Here is a 17,749-nt window from a genome sequence, read left to right on the forward strand (position 1 = left end):
TTCTGCGATTCATAATGTTGAAATGTTGTACATAATACCTTCTTCTTTAATAAAATATGGCTTCCATCAAATCTATGATGTACGTTGTAAGTTTTAAGCATTTTAAATGTGCCCGTAGATCATGACGTTGTACGGCAGTTGCTTTTAGTAAAGAGATAGCTGGACTTTACTAAAAGCCACGACGACGATTCATTAGCTGCACACTTCCACGATAGTTCACTGCATAATAACTTTAAACCACATGAATGAGCGAAACCCAAAAAATATATTCTCGAGACGTCTTCGTCATCTGGAATTTCAACGACAACTCCACACAATACAGGTGCGACCAGACCGCAGCTTAAAAAACGGTCACGATACGGAATCGCAGTGACGCGTCGTATGCGTACCGTTTTTGACGCATGCTCCCCACACCGCTACAACTCATTTTCTAGTAAGTAGTATCTATCTATTGATGAAGTAACTAAATAAAACTGTAATCTGCAGCACATTTAGAATTAAATAATGGCTATAAATTAAAAGAAACAAGTACAGTCTCGTAATATCTCATATAAGTAAAAAATAAAAAATAAATAAATAAATAAATGGCAGCAGGTACAAACTAACTACATACATGGACTATTCATTATTATGGATGAAAATAAATATCCTTGCCACAGTCGCGGATACGGCAGATGGCGCTTTCTGGCAGTACTTGAGTAGCCTACATGCTCATAATAGTCAATGTAGTACATAATAAAATAGTTATCAACATAGGCTTAGTATATTAATAAATTACGAATATAATATGGAAATTTAATTCTGCAATAAATGTTTATTTTATTTTATTTAAATGTGCTTAAAAGGGTAGTTGAGTGCTTAGTGAAATCTATTTCTTTTTTCGAACTGTCAAAAATTATACACTATGGAATCTCTATCTTATTTATTATTATTTATCTAATTATGGTTCTTTCGAATTTATTCAATTGTATTTGAAAATAACTGCGGTCTAGGTTTTTCGAATATTTTTCTGGTGATTTCGTGCATGGTGTGATAAAATTTATTTTAAATACAGGAAACATCCCTATTAAATAATGTAAAATATATTTGATTTACTGTATGTTTTTTTTATGTTATAGTATATCCAGCAAACGAGCAGACGAGCCGCCTGATGGGAAGCGGTCATCGTCGCCCATGGACTAAGTAATATCATAGGAGCCACTTAAGCGTTGCCGACCCTTGAGAACCCCTAAATATCGGCTTCTTCTGTACGTGCCTAAAGAAAAAAAAAATTGAATGTAGGGAACATCTGATACGCGTAAACAATCCACAATCCATTACGATGTTGTTAAAAACTGTTCCTTTCCCATTAATGGTAATAAATATAACAAATAATGGGTAATTTAGCACCCTTTCTTTCCTTCCTACCCATAATGGGTCGGTAACGAGCTTTGCAATTTATAAATTTGCCGAAAACGTCGGCACTTTCGGCTTTACGTGTTTCGGTATCGAAAAATATCTCAAATTCATTGCGGGCCCATTAGCATATTAGATTTTTTATCGTTTGTGAGTATTATTCGAATATTGAAGTGATCGTAACATTTCAATATATAGACTATCTCTATTTATTCTATGTATTTAAGTATTTATAAATATTTATATATTATATATATCGTTGTCTAAGTACCCTCAACACAAGCCTTATTGAGCTTGCTGTGGGACTTAGTCAATTTGTGTAATAATGTTCTATAATATTTATTAAAAGAAAAAAAAATGAGAGCGTAACTACGTTTGTATGGAGAACCGAACTTGCTGCGGACTTTTAAGCTATTAGAAAATACTTTTAACGCGTAGTTTGATCCGCCACTTTTGTTGCTAACTGTACTTACATACGGACCGAAATAGTGTAATTGGCGTCATTATATTTACAGTTCTGTGTATGGGGGCACGCCACCGTACCTACCTTCCATACCGAACCGACGATTGTACCTCCACCTTACAGAAAACCGCAGCCAAATAACACTAGACCCTACTCATAGTGTTGTGTTCCTGCCGGTGAGTGAGGTTGCCAGAGCTCAACGAGGGGGAGGGGGGTTTAGAGTTGACAACGCGCATGTAACTCCTCTGGAGTTGCCGGCGTACATAGGCTACGGAAACTGCTTACCATCAGGCGGGCCGTATGATTGTTTGCCACCGACGTAGTATACAAAAAAAACAATTCCAGAAACAGTTATTACTATATGCAATGAATCACGATATTTACCTTGCCCGTAAGTATTGTCCGAGACAAATGCGCTGCGAGGTGAAAATGTGATCTAAATGATATCAAACGGAGATATTCAGTTAAATCTTCTAATGTGCTTCAATATGTCAAATAAATCCGTGATGAAGCTGATGCAATCTTAGTTCATAATCAATAGCCGCCCAGACATCGAAACTTGCCAAGACAAATGGAATTTTGATTCGTCAAAATAAAGGATTCAAAATAGAATGGAATGGGAGACCTTTTGATAGGTCTCTGGGCGGGCAAAGGATCGGCCACGTAAATATATACAATTGTGTAAACATTCAATTGGATAAATATAATAGTATTGACACCTTACCTATTATAGCCATCTTGTCGTGTGTCGGCGGTATGTATTAGTTATGTATTAATATATTGTATTAGTATTTATCGGGTACTTTTATTTACCGGTATACGTATATTATTGTTTTCTTTTCTTTTATTAAACCACACCCACACACAAGTTATTTTTTTTTTTAATAGTGAAACAACACCACTTACTATACAATGTACGCATGAGTGTTTAAGTGAGTTTACCCTTTGTTTTGAATGACAAAGAACTTTAATTTATTGCGAAATATTGTTTTAACTTATGCATTTTTAAAATTCTAAAATGTTAGTAAGAGTCCAGACTTGTAGTATAAAATCCTTAACGTACTCGAAAATTATAGTTAAAGAAGTTTCTCCATTTTAAGCCGAGATCCTTATACGAAAACAGGCCGGGGTTTTATGTCTGCAATCGATGTAACACACGCACAAACTTCAAGTACAACTGCGTACTTATTGTTATATTTATCCAGCATCCATTCTAAGTAGAATTTAAATCGATCGTCTTCAAGGAAAAGAGCTCACTAAAACCCAAACCGAAACTACCCACATCCACAAATTATTATTTACAAATCGCCTTCCAAACTCACCGATCGCCGTATCCTTAACAATTCCAACAAAATCGACAAAAACACAAAATATATTCACCTGATGTTGTGTTTAGAGCAGGGTGCCTGGCACCTGCATGTCTACACGCGCGTCGCCGGGCGCGGTGCGGTCGGGACTGCCTCGCCCCGGTCGATATAGTGCCCGTACAACAGGTTGCGTGCGCCGCGACGTAAACACTGCCCGTGCCCGGGCAAACGCCTCGTGGTGCTGCTGCCCTGGTATCCACTTGGACAGGGTGGAGGAAACTCGCCTTATTTTCAAGGAGTTTTAAGGGTTTTGGCGGATTTTTAAATGGCGGCGGGCAATTGGGAGGCGGTGTTTCAGCGGGAACATCGTCGAGACTCGAGACTTACGGCCCGATTCGAAGAATGAAATACGATAACGATACGTTCTGGTTTAGATAAGTTCTCATTTAGATATCCTTTGTATCTCGTATAATTGACAGAAGCAGCTCGATTCGGGCAACCAATGACACTTTGACGTTAGAAATATCGTAGATAGATCTTATTGGGATCACAGCGGAATCGAAATAAACGTGAATTTTGACATGTCGTTTAGTTATCGAACTTTTAGAGATCTTTCCGAGATCTTAAAAGTGTCTTAATCATTCTTCGAATCGGGCCGTTACCTAAGTGACCACTTCTTTTGTTAAACTTTGGCATTATAATAATATATGGCACATATAATCGGGATACTAATAAAATGCATAAATATACATACCGGGACATGACCAACCAATCGCCCAGTTATTTTATTCGATTTAGTTACATTGCAATATCTACGGTTTGAACCGTAATTGGGTAAACTAATTAAATGAGTTTAAGTACTTAGTAAGTTTTATTATGTTTGTTTATTTTCCTGTCATTGAATTAATAAAATACCATTAAATGAGTATCTTGTTATTAGATCCAGAGGCGCCATTAGAGGCGGAAACTCATCGTAAATTCAGTGGAATATTATAGTTTTCATCATAGATTTTCAAACCCCCGGGGTTTTGCATGATCGCCTAAAAAGGACGCGGTAGTCGAGTAAAATTTTTGTATGTGAGATTTTTTTCGACGTCCTTTACATATCTTAAAAACTCTAACATAAAGTGATAACTTCGCGTTGTTACTTTCTTCCTAATTTTTTTTTTCGGCTAAAATTATTTATTTACGATAACAATATACATAATGGATATGTACAGATGATTACTATAACTAGCTTACTTTCTTCCTAATTTATATCTGCCTATTCTTGTTTTATATATATTTATTAATAATTTATATAAACGATCTCGCACTATCATGTGTAGAAATCCACTTCCATCCGACACCTACCTCCTGATTCATATGCATCCATCAGTGAACCTTAAAAACGCCTCTGCGGCTGAAAGGTACATTGTTTCCATTCACGGCCCGATTCGAAGAGTGATTATGACACGTTTAAGATCTTGGAAAGATCTTTAAAAGATCAATAACTAAACGTCATGTCAAAATTGACGTTTATTTCGATTTCGCTGTGATCCCAATAAGATATACGATATTTCTAACGTCAAAGTGACATTGGTTGCTCGAATCGAGCTGCTTCCTGTCAATTATGCGACATACAAAGGATATCTAAATGAGAAGTTATCGTTATCGTATTTTATTCTTCGAATCGGGCCGTAAGTTGTATTAGGGATATTCCATAATTTCAAGCAATATTATTTATTTATTTCACGCAACAAGTTGCATTTTACAAATACTCTACCTTACAAACGAATATATATTATTATATATGTACATTTTGATTCATTCAACTACTAATTAAACCCCCGAGACCACCACTATCAAAGAGAATTTTAAATAGAGGTGGACTGTCAAAGTAAACATTTTAGCCATCGTTCGAACAGTTCGAACACGATACAGAGTAAATTAAACACAACAAAGGCGAACTTATCCCTGTATGGGATCTCTTCCAGTTAACTTTTTTAAAGTCTTAATCATGTGTCGAAAGATGGCAGTAAATTTACTGTGGCTACAAAATTTACTTTGACAATCCACCTCTATTTCAAATTCTCTTTGGATTTTCTGCTCTTGAGTCGGATTCGGAAATTTATTCAATTTATCCCAGAACCTCCAACACTTTTTGGTCGGGTATTTTTGTCTCATTTGAACCTTCTTAATGGCTCCTCTACACGGTAGGCCACTAATATAGGCCAGCGTGTAGAGAGGGTAGTGGTGTCGGATGGCTTATGGCGCGGTGGGATGGCAATAGTGCGTACGCATCTACACGTGGCCCATTCCATAGTACTTACTTACTACTTACTCCGTTGGCTCAGCGACCCAAAATGAGACTTGGCCTCCGACACAAGACAGCGCCACTTTTCTCGGTCCTGTGCCACTTCTCGCCAATTGTCGACTCGAAGCTCGCGCAGATCCGCCTCCACCATGTCGTTCCAGCGATACCTAGGGCGTCCGATAGGACGTCCTCCCGCTAGGCGACCCAGGTACGCTCTTTTTACGTTCCGATCTTCGTCCGTTCTCTTAAGGTGGCCCAACCAACGGAGTCTGTGGGCTTTACTTTCTCCCATGATGTTAGGTTCACCATTCCATAGTGCGTGCTCTAAATCATCGCATGACAATCTCGCTGGTCCAGCGCTGGGCCATCGTGTAGAGGAGACATTACACATTCACTGCCAACTCTAGGCGGGTTCTCTATTCGTAGACGCTTTTCGCTATATACGGGTTTTCCTGTATTATCGGCTACGCTCGTAGCGCGCAGCTCGCGCTAGCACTGAATGTGGTATCATAATGTCTAAGATTCATTGTAAAGTAACTGTTTTTTGGAATTACTATGTTTATAGAAATAATAATTTTTAAGGAAAAAAAACCGACTTCTATGAGGGAGACCGGTGAAAGAAAGATTACTGTTGATTTGAATTTCATGCAATGAAATTAAAAAGAGAGTGTCCTACGCCTAATTATGTAGAAAAGGAGGCAAAAATTGTTACCTTCGAGTCCAAAGTCATCTCACCCAAATAACTATTAAAATTACCCCAATGCGCCTTATCCTTGTCACAAGTCAGAAGGAAAGTTACTATTTTTAGAAACATTGTGCATTGCAAGTATTTCAACATAGAATCATTGTTGAGAGGTACGAGCTTCATTTTAAATCAGTGTTTGTTGTAGATCGACACTCAGAATGCAAAAAGGTACCTACGTTTTATGCCTAGAAATCTAGTCCCTTTGTCACATTGTTTACTTTTTTTTTTTTTTTATTCCGAAAAGGTAAGCATTTGACCACAATCTCACCTGATGGAAAGTGCCGATGTAGTCTAGGATGGAACATGCTTACCTAAAAGATGTCTATTCACTCTCGATTTAAAAAGGTCCAAGTTATAGTGGACTGGGAATAGATTTGCAGGAAGTGAATTCCACTCCTTAGCCGTACGCATGATAAAGCTGGATGCGTAGCGTTTAGTGCGAATCAGTGGTAAAGTAACGACGTAAGGGTGAAACGCAAGTCCGCGTCTACTCCCACGGTGGCAGAACGGAGATGAGGGGATAAGATTATGTAATCCCATCGCACACTCCCCGAAATGTATCCTGTAGAATACCGATAAACAGGCTACCTTTCTACGGTGTTCTAGGCTCTGCAGTCTAGCCTCTACCAGTCTCGCATCCCCAATAAGCTTCCTAGCGCGTACTTATTTGTAGAATAATAGTTTTATCGCACGAGAGAACGAAGCGAAGTGAAGTTCTTAAATTTTTGGTTCATCTTAAAAACATCAAAATGCCGGGACGTGCCCTTCGCTTCACTCGCTCGTTCGATAATTATATAGGTACATATTAATTAGTTTCAACAAATCAAAAACATTAAATAATGATCTTTTTAATGTTGTGTCTTTACTTACAGATAGTCAAATATCTACATAACGTCGTATACCTGTGACTTCACCTTTTTGTAAGTCTTAACAATTCTACTGTAACTTTCTAGAGACGGTATATTATAGGTAATATGGTTACTCCTCTTCCTCTGTAGTGGATTGTTCTTCCGTGGTAGATTGTTCCTCGATTGTCAATGATTCTTCTGTAGTAGAACCTTCATCCGTGGTAGATTCTTCGATGTCAGTTAATTCTGTTGTAGAAGCAGGGTCTATGGTTGAAGTTGGCTCTGTGGTAGAACTATCTTCTTCGGTAGTAGACGAACCTTCAGTGCTAGAAGTTGATTCATCTGTGGCAGAATCAGTTTCTATGGTAGAAGCTGGCTCTGTAGTAGAACTATCTTCTTCGGTAGTAGATGAACCTTCAGTGCTAGAAGTTGATTCATCTGTGGCAGAATCAGTTCCTATGGTAGAAGCTAGCTCTGTAGTAGAACTATCTTCTTCGGTAGTAGATGAACCTTCAGTGCTAGAAGTTGATTCATCTGTGGCAGAATCAGTTTCTATGGTAGAAGCTGGCTCTGTAGTAGAACTATCTTCTTCGGTAGTAGATGAACCTTCAGTGCTAGAAGTTGATTCATCTGTGGCAGAATCCGTTTCTATGGTAGAAGCTGGCTCTGTAGTAGAACTATCTTCTTCGGTAGTAGACGAACCTTCAGTGCTAGAAGTTGATTCATCTGTGGCAGAATCAGTTTCTATGGTAGAAGCTGGCTCTGTAGTAGAACTATCTTCTTCGGTAGTAGATGAACCTTCAGTGCTAGAAGTTGATTCATCTGTGGCCGAATCAGTTTCTATGGTAGAAGCCGGTTCTGTGGTAGAACTATCTTCTTCAGTAGTAGATGAACCTTCAGTGCTAGAAGTTGATTCATCTGTGGCAGAATCAGTTTCTATGGTAAAAGCTGGCTCTGTGGTAGAACTATCTTCTTCAGTAGTAGATGAACCTTCAGTGCTAGAAGTAGACTCATCTGTGGCAGAATCAGTTGTTATGGTAGAAGCTGGCTCTACAGTAGAACTATCTTCTTCGGTAGTAGACGAACCTTCAGTGCTAGAAGTTGATTCATCTGTGGCAGAATCAGTTTCTATGGTAGAACCTGGCTCTGTAGTAGAACTATCTTCTTCGGTAGTAGATGAACCTTCAGTGCTAGAAGTTGATTCATCTGTGGCCGAATCAGTTTCTATGGTAGAAGCCGGTTCTGTGGTAGAACTATCTTCTTCAGTAGTAGAAGTAGAGCCATCTGTGTTGGAATCAGTTTCTATGGTAGTAGTTGGCTCTGCTGGTGAACTATTTTCTCCAGTGGTAGATGAACCGTCAGTGGTAGAAGTAGATTCATCTGTGGTAGAAGAGGATTCATCTGTAGCAGAATCAGGCTCAATGGTAGAACTTGAGTCAGTCGTAAAAGACTCTTCAGTAGTTTCATCTGTGCTAGAATCTGGCTCTATGGTAGAACTTGCATCAGTTGTAGAAGATCCTTCACTGGTAGATGTAGCTTCATCTCTACCTGATGAGTCTTCAGTGGTAGAAGTAGATTCATCCGTGGTAGAATCGGGCTCTATAGTTGAACTAAATTCCGTGGTGGATGTATGAGTCGTGGAAATATCATCCGATGTTGATCCTTCAGTAGTATAAGGTTCTGTTGTAGAATCAGGATCTATAGTAGAACTTGCATCCGTAGTACTTGCATCTGTAGTGGAAGTAGATTCAGTAGTACTTAGAGGTTCTAAGGTAGACGTAGGATCTCCAGTAGTAGAAGTAGCTTCAGTAGTACTTGCGGGATCCAAGGTAGGATCAGTAAACGAATCTTCAGTAGTAGATGTAGATTCATCAGTAGTGGAAGTAACCGATTCAGTGATACTAGCAGGATCTATTGTGGACGTAGGTTCATCTGTCGTTGAACCTTCTGTTGTAATTGCAGGGTCTAAAGTGCCAGGATTCTCAGTACTATTTATAGGTGGGCTAGTAGATGGTCTTTCAGTAGCACATTTTGTGCTAGGATGTTTGACGCAGCGGCCTTCAGAGCAGTACCGATGGCCAGGAAACCAGCAAGAGCTTAGGATGCCGCCGCGAGGCGTGCAGATAAGACGGGTGTGGCAATCGTGGCAGCGGACTCCCTGTGAAGATTGACAATAGGCAATGAGGGTGTCAAAAGTTGTACAAAACTGAGCCCTATCACTTTAAAATAAAGTTCAAAATCATGTTTGTAATACTTGAAGTATATAGAGGACGTAGGTTTAGACTTAGTTTAGTTCATAACCATTATCATTGTTTTTGTAATAGTATTTTAAAATTTTCATGCTGTCCGGATTTTACTTTTTTTTATGATAGAGGAGGTAAACGAGCAAGCGGATCACCTGATGTTAAGCTATAACCGCCGCCCATGGACACCTACAACACCAGAGGGGTTGTAAGTGCGTTGCCGGCCTTTAAGATGGGAGTACGCTCTTTTCTTGAAGGTTTGAAGGTCGTATCGGTCCGAAAATACCGCAGGCGACAGTTCATTCCACAGTTTAGCTGTGCGAGGTAGAAAGGTCCTGGAGAAACGCACAGTTGAGGACTGCCAATCATAAGTGAAAGTAAGTGGTAAAGTTGTCCTTTAAAAAATCTACAGTTTTATAATCACTTGTACTGGGCATATCTGCCTGGTAGTCCAAAATGTTTACTGAATAAGACTACCAGATGATGCCGTGGTGTAGGCAGAACAGAGAAGAGATGGCCGGACGACTGGACGTATTCTATATGAAGTGGTGGGAAAATACAAAAGACAAGGTCGAGTATTCAAAACGAGGGAAGCCGTTTGTCTAGCTGGACCATTGGAACAGGCCAATACAAAATATGATGGAATGAGTAATTACCCTGAAGTCACATTCGACGCGGTGTTTGCAAAAAGGACCTCGGCAATCCTTGGCCAAGACCGCCGTCGCTAACAGCAACTGAAATAAATCTGAACGATCAGTAACACGGTAAAACAAAACGAGGTAATATTTTACCGTGGCTCAATGTTTTTGTTTCAATTTCATTTCCACACAAGCTTGTCCTATTATAAATCATTTTTGAATAAAACTTTTAAAATATTTTGCAAGACCGGAACGGTTTATATTGCTGTAACGCCTAAATTAATTCAGTTTAAATAGTTTTTTTGTTGATGATTGCAGTTGACACCACCTGACTCAATACTGTATTTTTATCAAACATATAAAATATTAACACTATTCATTAAAGATTAAACTCACCACTACAATACCAAAGATAGTAAATTTTCCAGGAGCCATTATTTCACTTGTACCCACCACAACCCTGTATTCAACTAACGAGACCCAAACCACAAACAATAAACATTAAATACCTGTTGTTTATCATAAATACCCGTTCTCGAGATAACGGAACAGGTAATACCAGCATACGCCATTCGTGTCACTTTTAAAGTGGTACTCCAAGATTAACCAACAGAAGTGTCTTCTTCGCTTACATAATAGTTATTAAAGATAGAGAGGTCTCACTAGACTGGTTAATTTTAAGTGATGCGGTTGTAGGGTGACGGAAACAAGAATCGTGAAGTGCTGAAAAATCTGTAACGGCTTACGTTCGTGACGTGTTTCCTGGAATTATCGACACTTTAAAATAATCACTGATAAACGTTGAATCGGGTTTATTAATGGATTTAGGTGCTTATTAATAGAGTCGAGTGTCTACTTGGGGAAATGATAGGCAAAAGGAGTGAAAGTGACATCATTCATCATCAGAAACCATGTGATCGTCCATAGAAAAAGAGATGATTTTCAGTATGTAATTTACATAATGAGAAACTAGGTTTATAGGTTTTCATTTTTTTTTTAATTTGCACAACAGTTTTTTTTTACCTAATCTAACTTATGAACCTAGAATATATTATGCTTAAGCGATCGACATCAAAATCAAAGTGATGTGTTAAGATTTAGTTTTTTTTTTTAAGTTTGGGGTATTTATTCTAATAAGGCTCTTAAACAATCTATATTGACTAACTAAACTAAAATATACTATTACAAAATTAAAACTAAAATTAAACCTAGAAATAAAATAAAATCATCTACTATAAAATATACTTACCTACAAAAAAAAGAACCAATTACAAAGAGAATACCCCTTCTAACAGGTCGGTCTGCGGCATGGACCCCATGATACTGGCGGCATTACATAGATTTAGTTAGTGGAACCCGTTTTCTCCCGAAATGGAATTTCATAAAAAAAGTACCGTTATTTCGTTAGGATCGCAAAGCTCTTCTTAGTAGTAGTAGTAAAACTCTTTATTGTACAGAAATGAAAACAAAACAGGAAATAAAACACTCATCATTAGTACAAAGGCGAACTTATCCCTTTAAGGGATCTCTTCCAGTTAACCTTTGAGCAATTGAGGGAGAATTGGAGACGGTAGACATCCGTAGGATAGAAAAGATATTTATTTCAACCTACAATATACGTGCAATAATATATGACCTACAACAAATATATACACATATATACAAATAATTACATATATATTCTATAATATATATTACATATACAAGGTGCCCGTGAGCATTGCGAGAGATTTTAACGGTGCTTTCCTGATGGCAACAGAAGCAAAAAAAATTATGACTTTTTGTAAAATTCGACAAAAAAATCATTTTTTTTTTGTTTTCTTTTTCTGTTTTTGAACACTCCTGTACATAAAACGTAATTTTTTTTGATAAACACATAACCTAAAATTAACAAAAAAGTTTTTTATTTTATTTGGGGGTAGCCTCTCGAATATTTTTTTTTTATTTTTCGATGTCAATCAATAGGTATTTCCAGACTAGACCTCAAAGTGGCAATACCGCAGTCAGAAATGTGTTTTATACCGACTTATGGCGAAAGAATTATTTCAAAAAACATTTAATTATCTCTGAAACTAGGCCTAATCCAGAAAATTTTATATGACATTTTAGTTTCTAAATATTACCAGGAATGCACCTTTAAAATCTCTCGCAATGCTCACGGGCACCTTGTATACAAAAACTAAAATACCGCACACATCCTTTAAAAGTTTTGTCCGAAAGCCATAACTTTTTTAAATTCTTCCCTCTTAAGAGCCATCGTCCAGTCGCGTGAGTGAGATGGATGTGCGTGCTCAGTACCGCGGATATCATGTTCTTTTTTAATTACGTAGCCTGAACAGAAACGGCATACAAGAGGGTAAGTATATATCACTGATCTCAATTTTATAGTGTAACTTACTTAAAATCTTATACCTTTAAACGAGCAGTTCTTGTATATATATTTCTGTGATCTCGGAAACGGCTCTAACGATTTCGCTGAAATTTGGTATATGGGGGTTTTTGGGGGTATACAATCTATCTAGATTAGTCTTATGTTTGGGAAAACGCGTGTTTTCGAGTTTTCATGCGTTTTTCTTTCGACGTAGAATATGGTCGCTAATTTCGTATTGCTGGCCACTGTCCGTCTGGTCCAGCGGGTTAAGACGCGGACTGCTAAACGAGTGTTACGGGTTCGAATCTCGCCTGGTGATTAACTTTTGTTTTTTTATATGTTCAAGATTATATATAATTTTTTTTTAATTGTTTTAGACAAGTTTAATTTAGTAAAAAAATGTAGTTAAGATTATCACCTATAGACCACCATATTACAATAAATAGTTATAACCGAGCAAAGCTCGGTCGCCCAGGTACTACTTATATTAAATGATGATGAATTCATTCATTAATTTATTAAGAGATTATTCTTAGATACTTCAACTCTATTAAACCTGTGTGTGGTGATCAGATTCGTGGCTTCAAATCTCGGTTGTTTTTTATACTATGACGGTGGCAAACAAGCATACGGCCCGTCTGATGGTAAGCAGTCACAGATAAAGAGATATTACACGCGCGTTGCCGACCATTTAAAAACCTGTACACTCCTTTTTTGAACCGCATACTGTAGCCCCTCAGGAAAACCTCGGGGAGTATTAAATTTGTTATGGGAATAAAACACCCTGAGATAAACACAAGGATATCATTTTAATAAAATAATTTATTCAAAACGTAAACTCAATATATTATATGTTAAAATACAAAAATATTTCATTTACGTAAACCCAATGATAAATAAGTACATAGTTTTTGTGTACAACTGTTCATATAATGCAACTTGATTTATTACTCTGTTTGATATTCATATATTTTACTAGCATAGTAATAATATTGGTGTATTATCGTACTGAGATCAATATCCAATCAATATCAATTTTTAACTCAAAATACACCTTCCTGTAACTCTGTACCACTCGCCCCACTTGCGCCCTGTTGGTCGCCGGTGTGTATGTCTCTTTCCTCATTAGCTGTCCTTTTTCCTCGTCAGTAGTGCCGTGAACTTGCCGGCCTCGTATGTCGGCATGAACGGGAGATATGATGTCCATTTCCATCTGAAACAACCCTCTAGTAAGTACCGAATTGAATAATAACAACAATAATTTGGAGGCGTATGGGTTTCCATTGACAAATTTTAAAATCTGTTCCATTGCTAGACTTGGAAATCTATATTCGATCTACAGAACAGTTCCAGTGCTTCGTTAAATCGTTCTTATCTTCTTTATATATAAAAGTGGACCTCCAAGGACCAAGACACGGATATAATATGGACCAGCATGTTTAACATTGGCGGCTAATGCCATAAGCTCCACTCGATCTAGATGGCACCAGTCTCAATTTCTTAAGCACCTTTTGCCTGCCATACCGTCCACCGAGACTGGGAGAGGCTCGCAGTATTCTGCTGGTAGCTATTGCTAGGGTTGCCATAATTATTCGGAAGTGATACGGAACAATAGGGTAATTGGGGTAGTAATGGCTTAAATAGCCTGGCTCTTATGTCCCTTTCTTTAGTTACATAGGTAAACAAACTGGTGACAGTACGGGACAAAAACGGGACAGGTACAAATACGGGACGCGACCCTTCAATACGGTGACAGCCCCGTATATACGGGACGTATGGTAACCCTAAGAACAGCGGACAGAGTGGCGCAAACGCCTTGTGGAGGGTCGCAAGTTATCTGAGACCTGGTTCGCTGTGGCGTAAGGCGTCTGTGGTAGACCATATCAGTCTCGCATAGGTCTACTCAACTAAAACGTAGTGATTATATGCTATTTGTACTCAACCACCATAAACGGTGTCTCTCCAGCGTTACACCATAAATCGTCTGCTATAGACGCAAAGGCCATTTCACCCTGTCCATCCTCTAACGGCCCGATTCGAAGAATGATTAAGACACGTTTAAGATCTTTAAAAGATCGATAACTAAACGACATGTCAAAATTGACGTTTATTTCGATTCCGCTGTGATTTCAATATGATCTATCTACGGTATTTCTAACGTCAAAGTGACATTGGTTGCCCGAATCGAGCTGCTTCTGTCAATTATACGACATACAAACATTACAAACGATATCTAAATGAGAACTTATCTAAACTAGTACTTATCGTATCTCATTCTTCGAATCGGGCCGTAAGACTTATTATATTATGCTTGCACTTTCAATGATGAATCATTTAGGGATTTGAAAGTATCTGACCTGCGTATGAGTGCCATCCCGACGGGGAAATCGTACGTGTCTCCTCCTTGCGTTGCGCCGGCGGCTTCTAGCGCCATCTCTTTCGCCCACGCTGCCAGGCCGCGCTCCTCGTCCGTGCCTTCGAAGAGACATTACTGTCATTCATTATCCGTTACATATCAATATCATTAAAATCTGATGAATGAGCCTTTAGCACAAAGTACTATTAAGGGTGACTTGATCCTAGGGGAGACTTAGTCACCAAAACCAAAATAAAAGTCCTAATACACACAGACAGATATACAGATATTTGTTCCTGAGTCATGGGTGTTTTCTATGTAGGTATAAAAATGTATTTATGTATGTATATCGTCACTTAGTGCCCATAGTAAAAGCTTTGTTTGGATCTAGGTTGATCTGTGTAAGATTGTCCCCAAATATTGATTTTAATTATTTATTTAAAACAAAAACAAAAAAAAGAGAGAGGCAGACCAAAAAAGAGATGGCGGGATGACCTCGACGCTTTTTGCAGAGACTGGCGGGAACATACTTCAAACCGTGATGAGTGGCGGAAAAAAGGGGAGGCCTTTGCCCAGCAGTGGGACACAAGATAGGCTATTAAAAAAAAAAAAAAAAAAATTAAAACAAACGATCCCTACTTATAATGTTCTGACCTGACAATATAGTAGAGTTAGAACTGGTATTTTAGATTTATTTTAAATTTAAAATAACCTTATAATATAGAGGACTAAGTCTCCCCTAGGATCAAGTCTCCCCACCCAGTCATCCCTACCCAAATCATTATGGATGTGCCTATGTCATTTGAAGACATACATCGCATACACCTATACAATTTGACTAATTGTAAAGTATTATAAATTATCCATACGAAAAATCAGGGTACCTACATACATAAACAGTGTGTCCCTAGCCATTGGACAAAGCCGAAATGTACATATGCATTAGGGTATTTAGAACCAGTGTACAAAGTATCATAACAACGGGTGTAGCGGTTTCGAAGAAATTAACAAATTACCATTTTTTTTATTTTGGAGCAGCCTGTATGTGTTAGTAGCTCCTAAGGTAATATCCTCAAAGAATAGTATGGAACCTTCTGCGACCTTTTTGATTATATTTTTTGTTTATGACACTAATAAGCTTCTGACTTTTGAAAAATGTCATCATTATCAAATATTTCGAACAAATTGTCGAAAACACTGCCAAAAGAAACACAACAGTGTGTTTCTTTTTGTTGTCGATTATTGCAAATAACTTTTGTTCGTTTTTTTTTATCTTTTGTTCTAATTAAAAAAATATTAACGTCAGAGCATTCCTGAGAAGTAACTCTACGTGGGATTTCAGGGTTTGTCCAATGGCTAAGGTCACCCTGTATAAAAAACAAATATCCCTACGATCCAGCTCTAGTAGAACCTCGTAAATCTTAAATTCGATTAAAGGTAAACAATTTACCTGGTATCAAATTGTCAAGTAGACATCCTAAGACTCCTCCAACAAGGATGGACGTAGACAGGAGCACTTGCAACACAGCGTCCAGAGCTTCCACCCCAGTTTGTATCACCCCGCTGTGCACGGCCATCCAGCGAGTCAGCACCAGCGGGAAGAACAGGCTGAAGCCGATGATGTACAAGTTCCTGGAGCTGTTCAGGTCCACGTATTGCAGGGCTGATAGGCCTGGGGAAAGAAATTATTAATATTGCTATTGTAAAAACATTGAGCGTAAAAACCAATGGATGCTGAATTTTAACCTTTGTACTTTGCCATACTGAAATAATTTAACCAATAAATCATGTTCTGGCCAAGATCTCAGTAGTTTGTTTTAGAACTCCGCTTATCCTTATACTCAGGCCCGGGCGTTTGGTGCTGAGGAAGAGAACTCCCGTGAGCTGAGGAGCTTGGAGGTCCAATTTTTCCAGTTGATAAGATCAATATAATTTGTATATCAAAAGGGTATATGCCGAGCCAGTTCTAGGATTTCATGAGAAAACTGTATATATATATAGCACGCTTTTTTCCCAGCAGTGGGGTATAACTTACCGAAGACCGACATCATGCCAGAACAGTCCTCCCACCACGGGCTGTGTTATGAAGATGAAGAGCTTCCCCCTGCAGAATCAGACCTTGAACAGGTCGAGATCATCCCAAACATGAGACAGAACAGTACCCCCACCACAAGCTGTAGTATGATGATATATATCCTCCAAGCTTCCCCCAGCATGCAGCAGCATCAGACCTTGAACAAAACTCACCGAAAGCCGAGATCATGCCGAACATGACACAGAAGAGTCCCCCCACCACGGGCTGTGGTATGATGATGAACACTGCTCCGAGCTTTCCAACCACGCCTTGCAGCACCATTAGCCCTGCTGCCCATTGTATAACCCGTCGAGATCCGACCTACCACCAGATTTAAATGAAAAAAGAGAAAAGTTTATTATTATATGAATCAGATAAACAGGTTTAACATAGATTTTCCAAGGAAAACGCATAGAGTCTGGTGCAATTGACTGTCCAACCATCTGTCACCGTTAAAACGTTTGCTAAATTTTATTCTATGGGAAAATTCATAGTTTACTGTGATTGCCGGTGATCAATCTATTCAATCCATCAATGTGATTGGTGCAAATGACACACACATTTGATCACTTTCCTACTCTTAGGTATTTCAAAAATAAATAAACCGGCCAAGAGCATGTCGGGCCACGCTCAGTGTAGGTGTACGTAAATTGCATATATTTTACGAGAGACAAGTAAGAGCACTTACCTCTTTACTTAATACCTTACCCCTTAAACGATTAAAACTAAAAGAATACATAATAACCGGCCAAGTGCATGTCGGGCCACGCTCAGTGTAGGGTTCCGTAGTTACTCTTCCGTCACAATAAGCTAAACTGGAGCTTAAAGTATAGTAAATTGTTAAGCAAGGGATGAAACGGTACCTTTTACGCGAGTTAAACAAATAGGCAAATTTGCATAATCAGTACCTAATTAAAGTAAGTCTTTTTACTATGAAGGGGAAACTTTTTGCGATAACTCAAAAACAGGTAAACTGATCATGTCCGCTATAGTTTTCATTTAATGTCTTTCTT

At 38.4% G+C, this 17,749-nt stretch overlaps 4 protein-coding genes across 7 annotated transcripts in view; all 4 read right to left on the reverse strand.

The window, feature by feature from the left end:
* LOC133521819 (uncharacterized) overlaps positions 1 to 3,379 on the reverse strand; it is a 145,626-nt gene extending 142,247 nt beyond the window's left edge. Inside the window, exon 1 of the mRNA XM_061856900.1 lies at positions 3,239 to 3,379. The gene's annotated coding sequence lies outside the window, so the exon portion shown is untranslated. The remainder of the gene's footprint in view (positions 1 to 3,238) is intronic.
* The window catches only part of LOC133521813 (cilia- and flagella-associated protein 52), a 355,058-nt gene that overhangs the window by 148,807 nt on the left and 188,502 nt on the right, over positions 1 to 17,749 (reverse strand). The window lies entirely within an intron of this gene.
* LOC133521801 (uncharacterized) lies at positions 7,039 to 10,438 on the reverse strand. The gene is made up of 3 exons (XM_061856864.1): positions 10,332 to 10,438; positions 9,954 to 10,031; positions 7,039 to 9,212 (listed from the first exon to the last, which is right to left on the reverse strand). Exons 1-3 carry the CDS (start codon positions 10,368 to 10,370, stop codon positions 7,185 to 7,187), a joined length of 2,145 nt encoding a protein of 714 aa, XP_061712848.1. The 5' UTR covers positions 10,371 to 10,438; the 3' UTR covers positions 7,039 to 7,184.
* LOC133521815 (solute carrier family 23 member 2) overlaps positions 13,111 to 17,749 on the reverse strand; it is a 55,969-nt gene continuing 51,330 nt past the window's right edge. For 3 of the 4 annotated variants that reach the window (XM_061856890.1, XM_061856889.1, XM_061856891.1), the window contains 4 exons: positions 16,910 to 17,057; positions 16,113 to 16,334; positions 14,664 to 14,781; positions 13,111 to 13,519 (listed from right to left, as the gene is read on the reverse strand). In XM_061856890.1, the coding sequence (XP_061712874.1) occupies positions 13,432 to 13,519; positions 14,664 to 14,781; positions 16,113 to 16,334; positions 16,910 to 17,057 (576 nt within the window). In that variant the 3' untranslated portion in view covers positions 13,111 to 13,431. The other variant, XM_061856892.1, reaches the window with a different exon arrangement.

The sequence above is a fragment of the Cydia pomonella genome, chromosome 10 (assembly GCF_033807575.1).
Source record: "Cydia pomonella isolate Wapato2018A chromosome 10, ilCydPomo1, whole genome shotgun sequence".
NCBI lineage: Eukaryota > Metazoa > Arthropoda > Insecta > Lepidoptera > Tortricidae > Cydia > Cydia pomonella.

What these genes read in the sequence shown, in the direction of transcription:
- LOC133521801 (XM_061856864.1), bottom strand. Translation starts at nt 10,370, where the DNA reads ATGGCTCCTGGAAAATTTACTATCTTTGGTATTGTAGTG. An exon ending in CTATCTTTGGTATTGTAGTG is followed by an intron (nt 10,032 to 10,331) that starts GTGAGTTTAATC and finishes GATTTATTTCAG; the next exon opens with TTGCTGTTAGCGACGGCGGT. An exon ending in GCGTCGAATGTGACTTCAGG is followed by an intron (nt 9,213 to 9,953) that starts GTAATTACTCAT and finishes CAATCTTCACAG; the next exon opens with GGAGTCCGCTGCCACGATTG.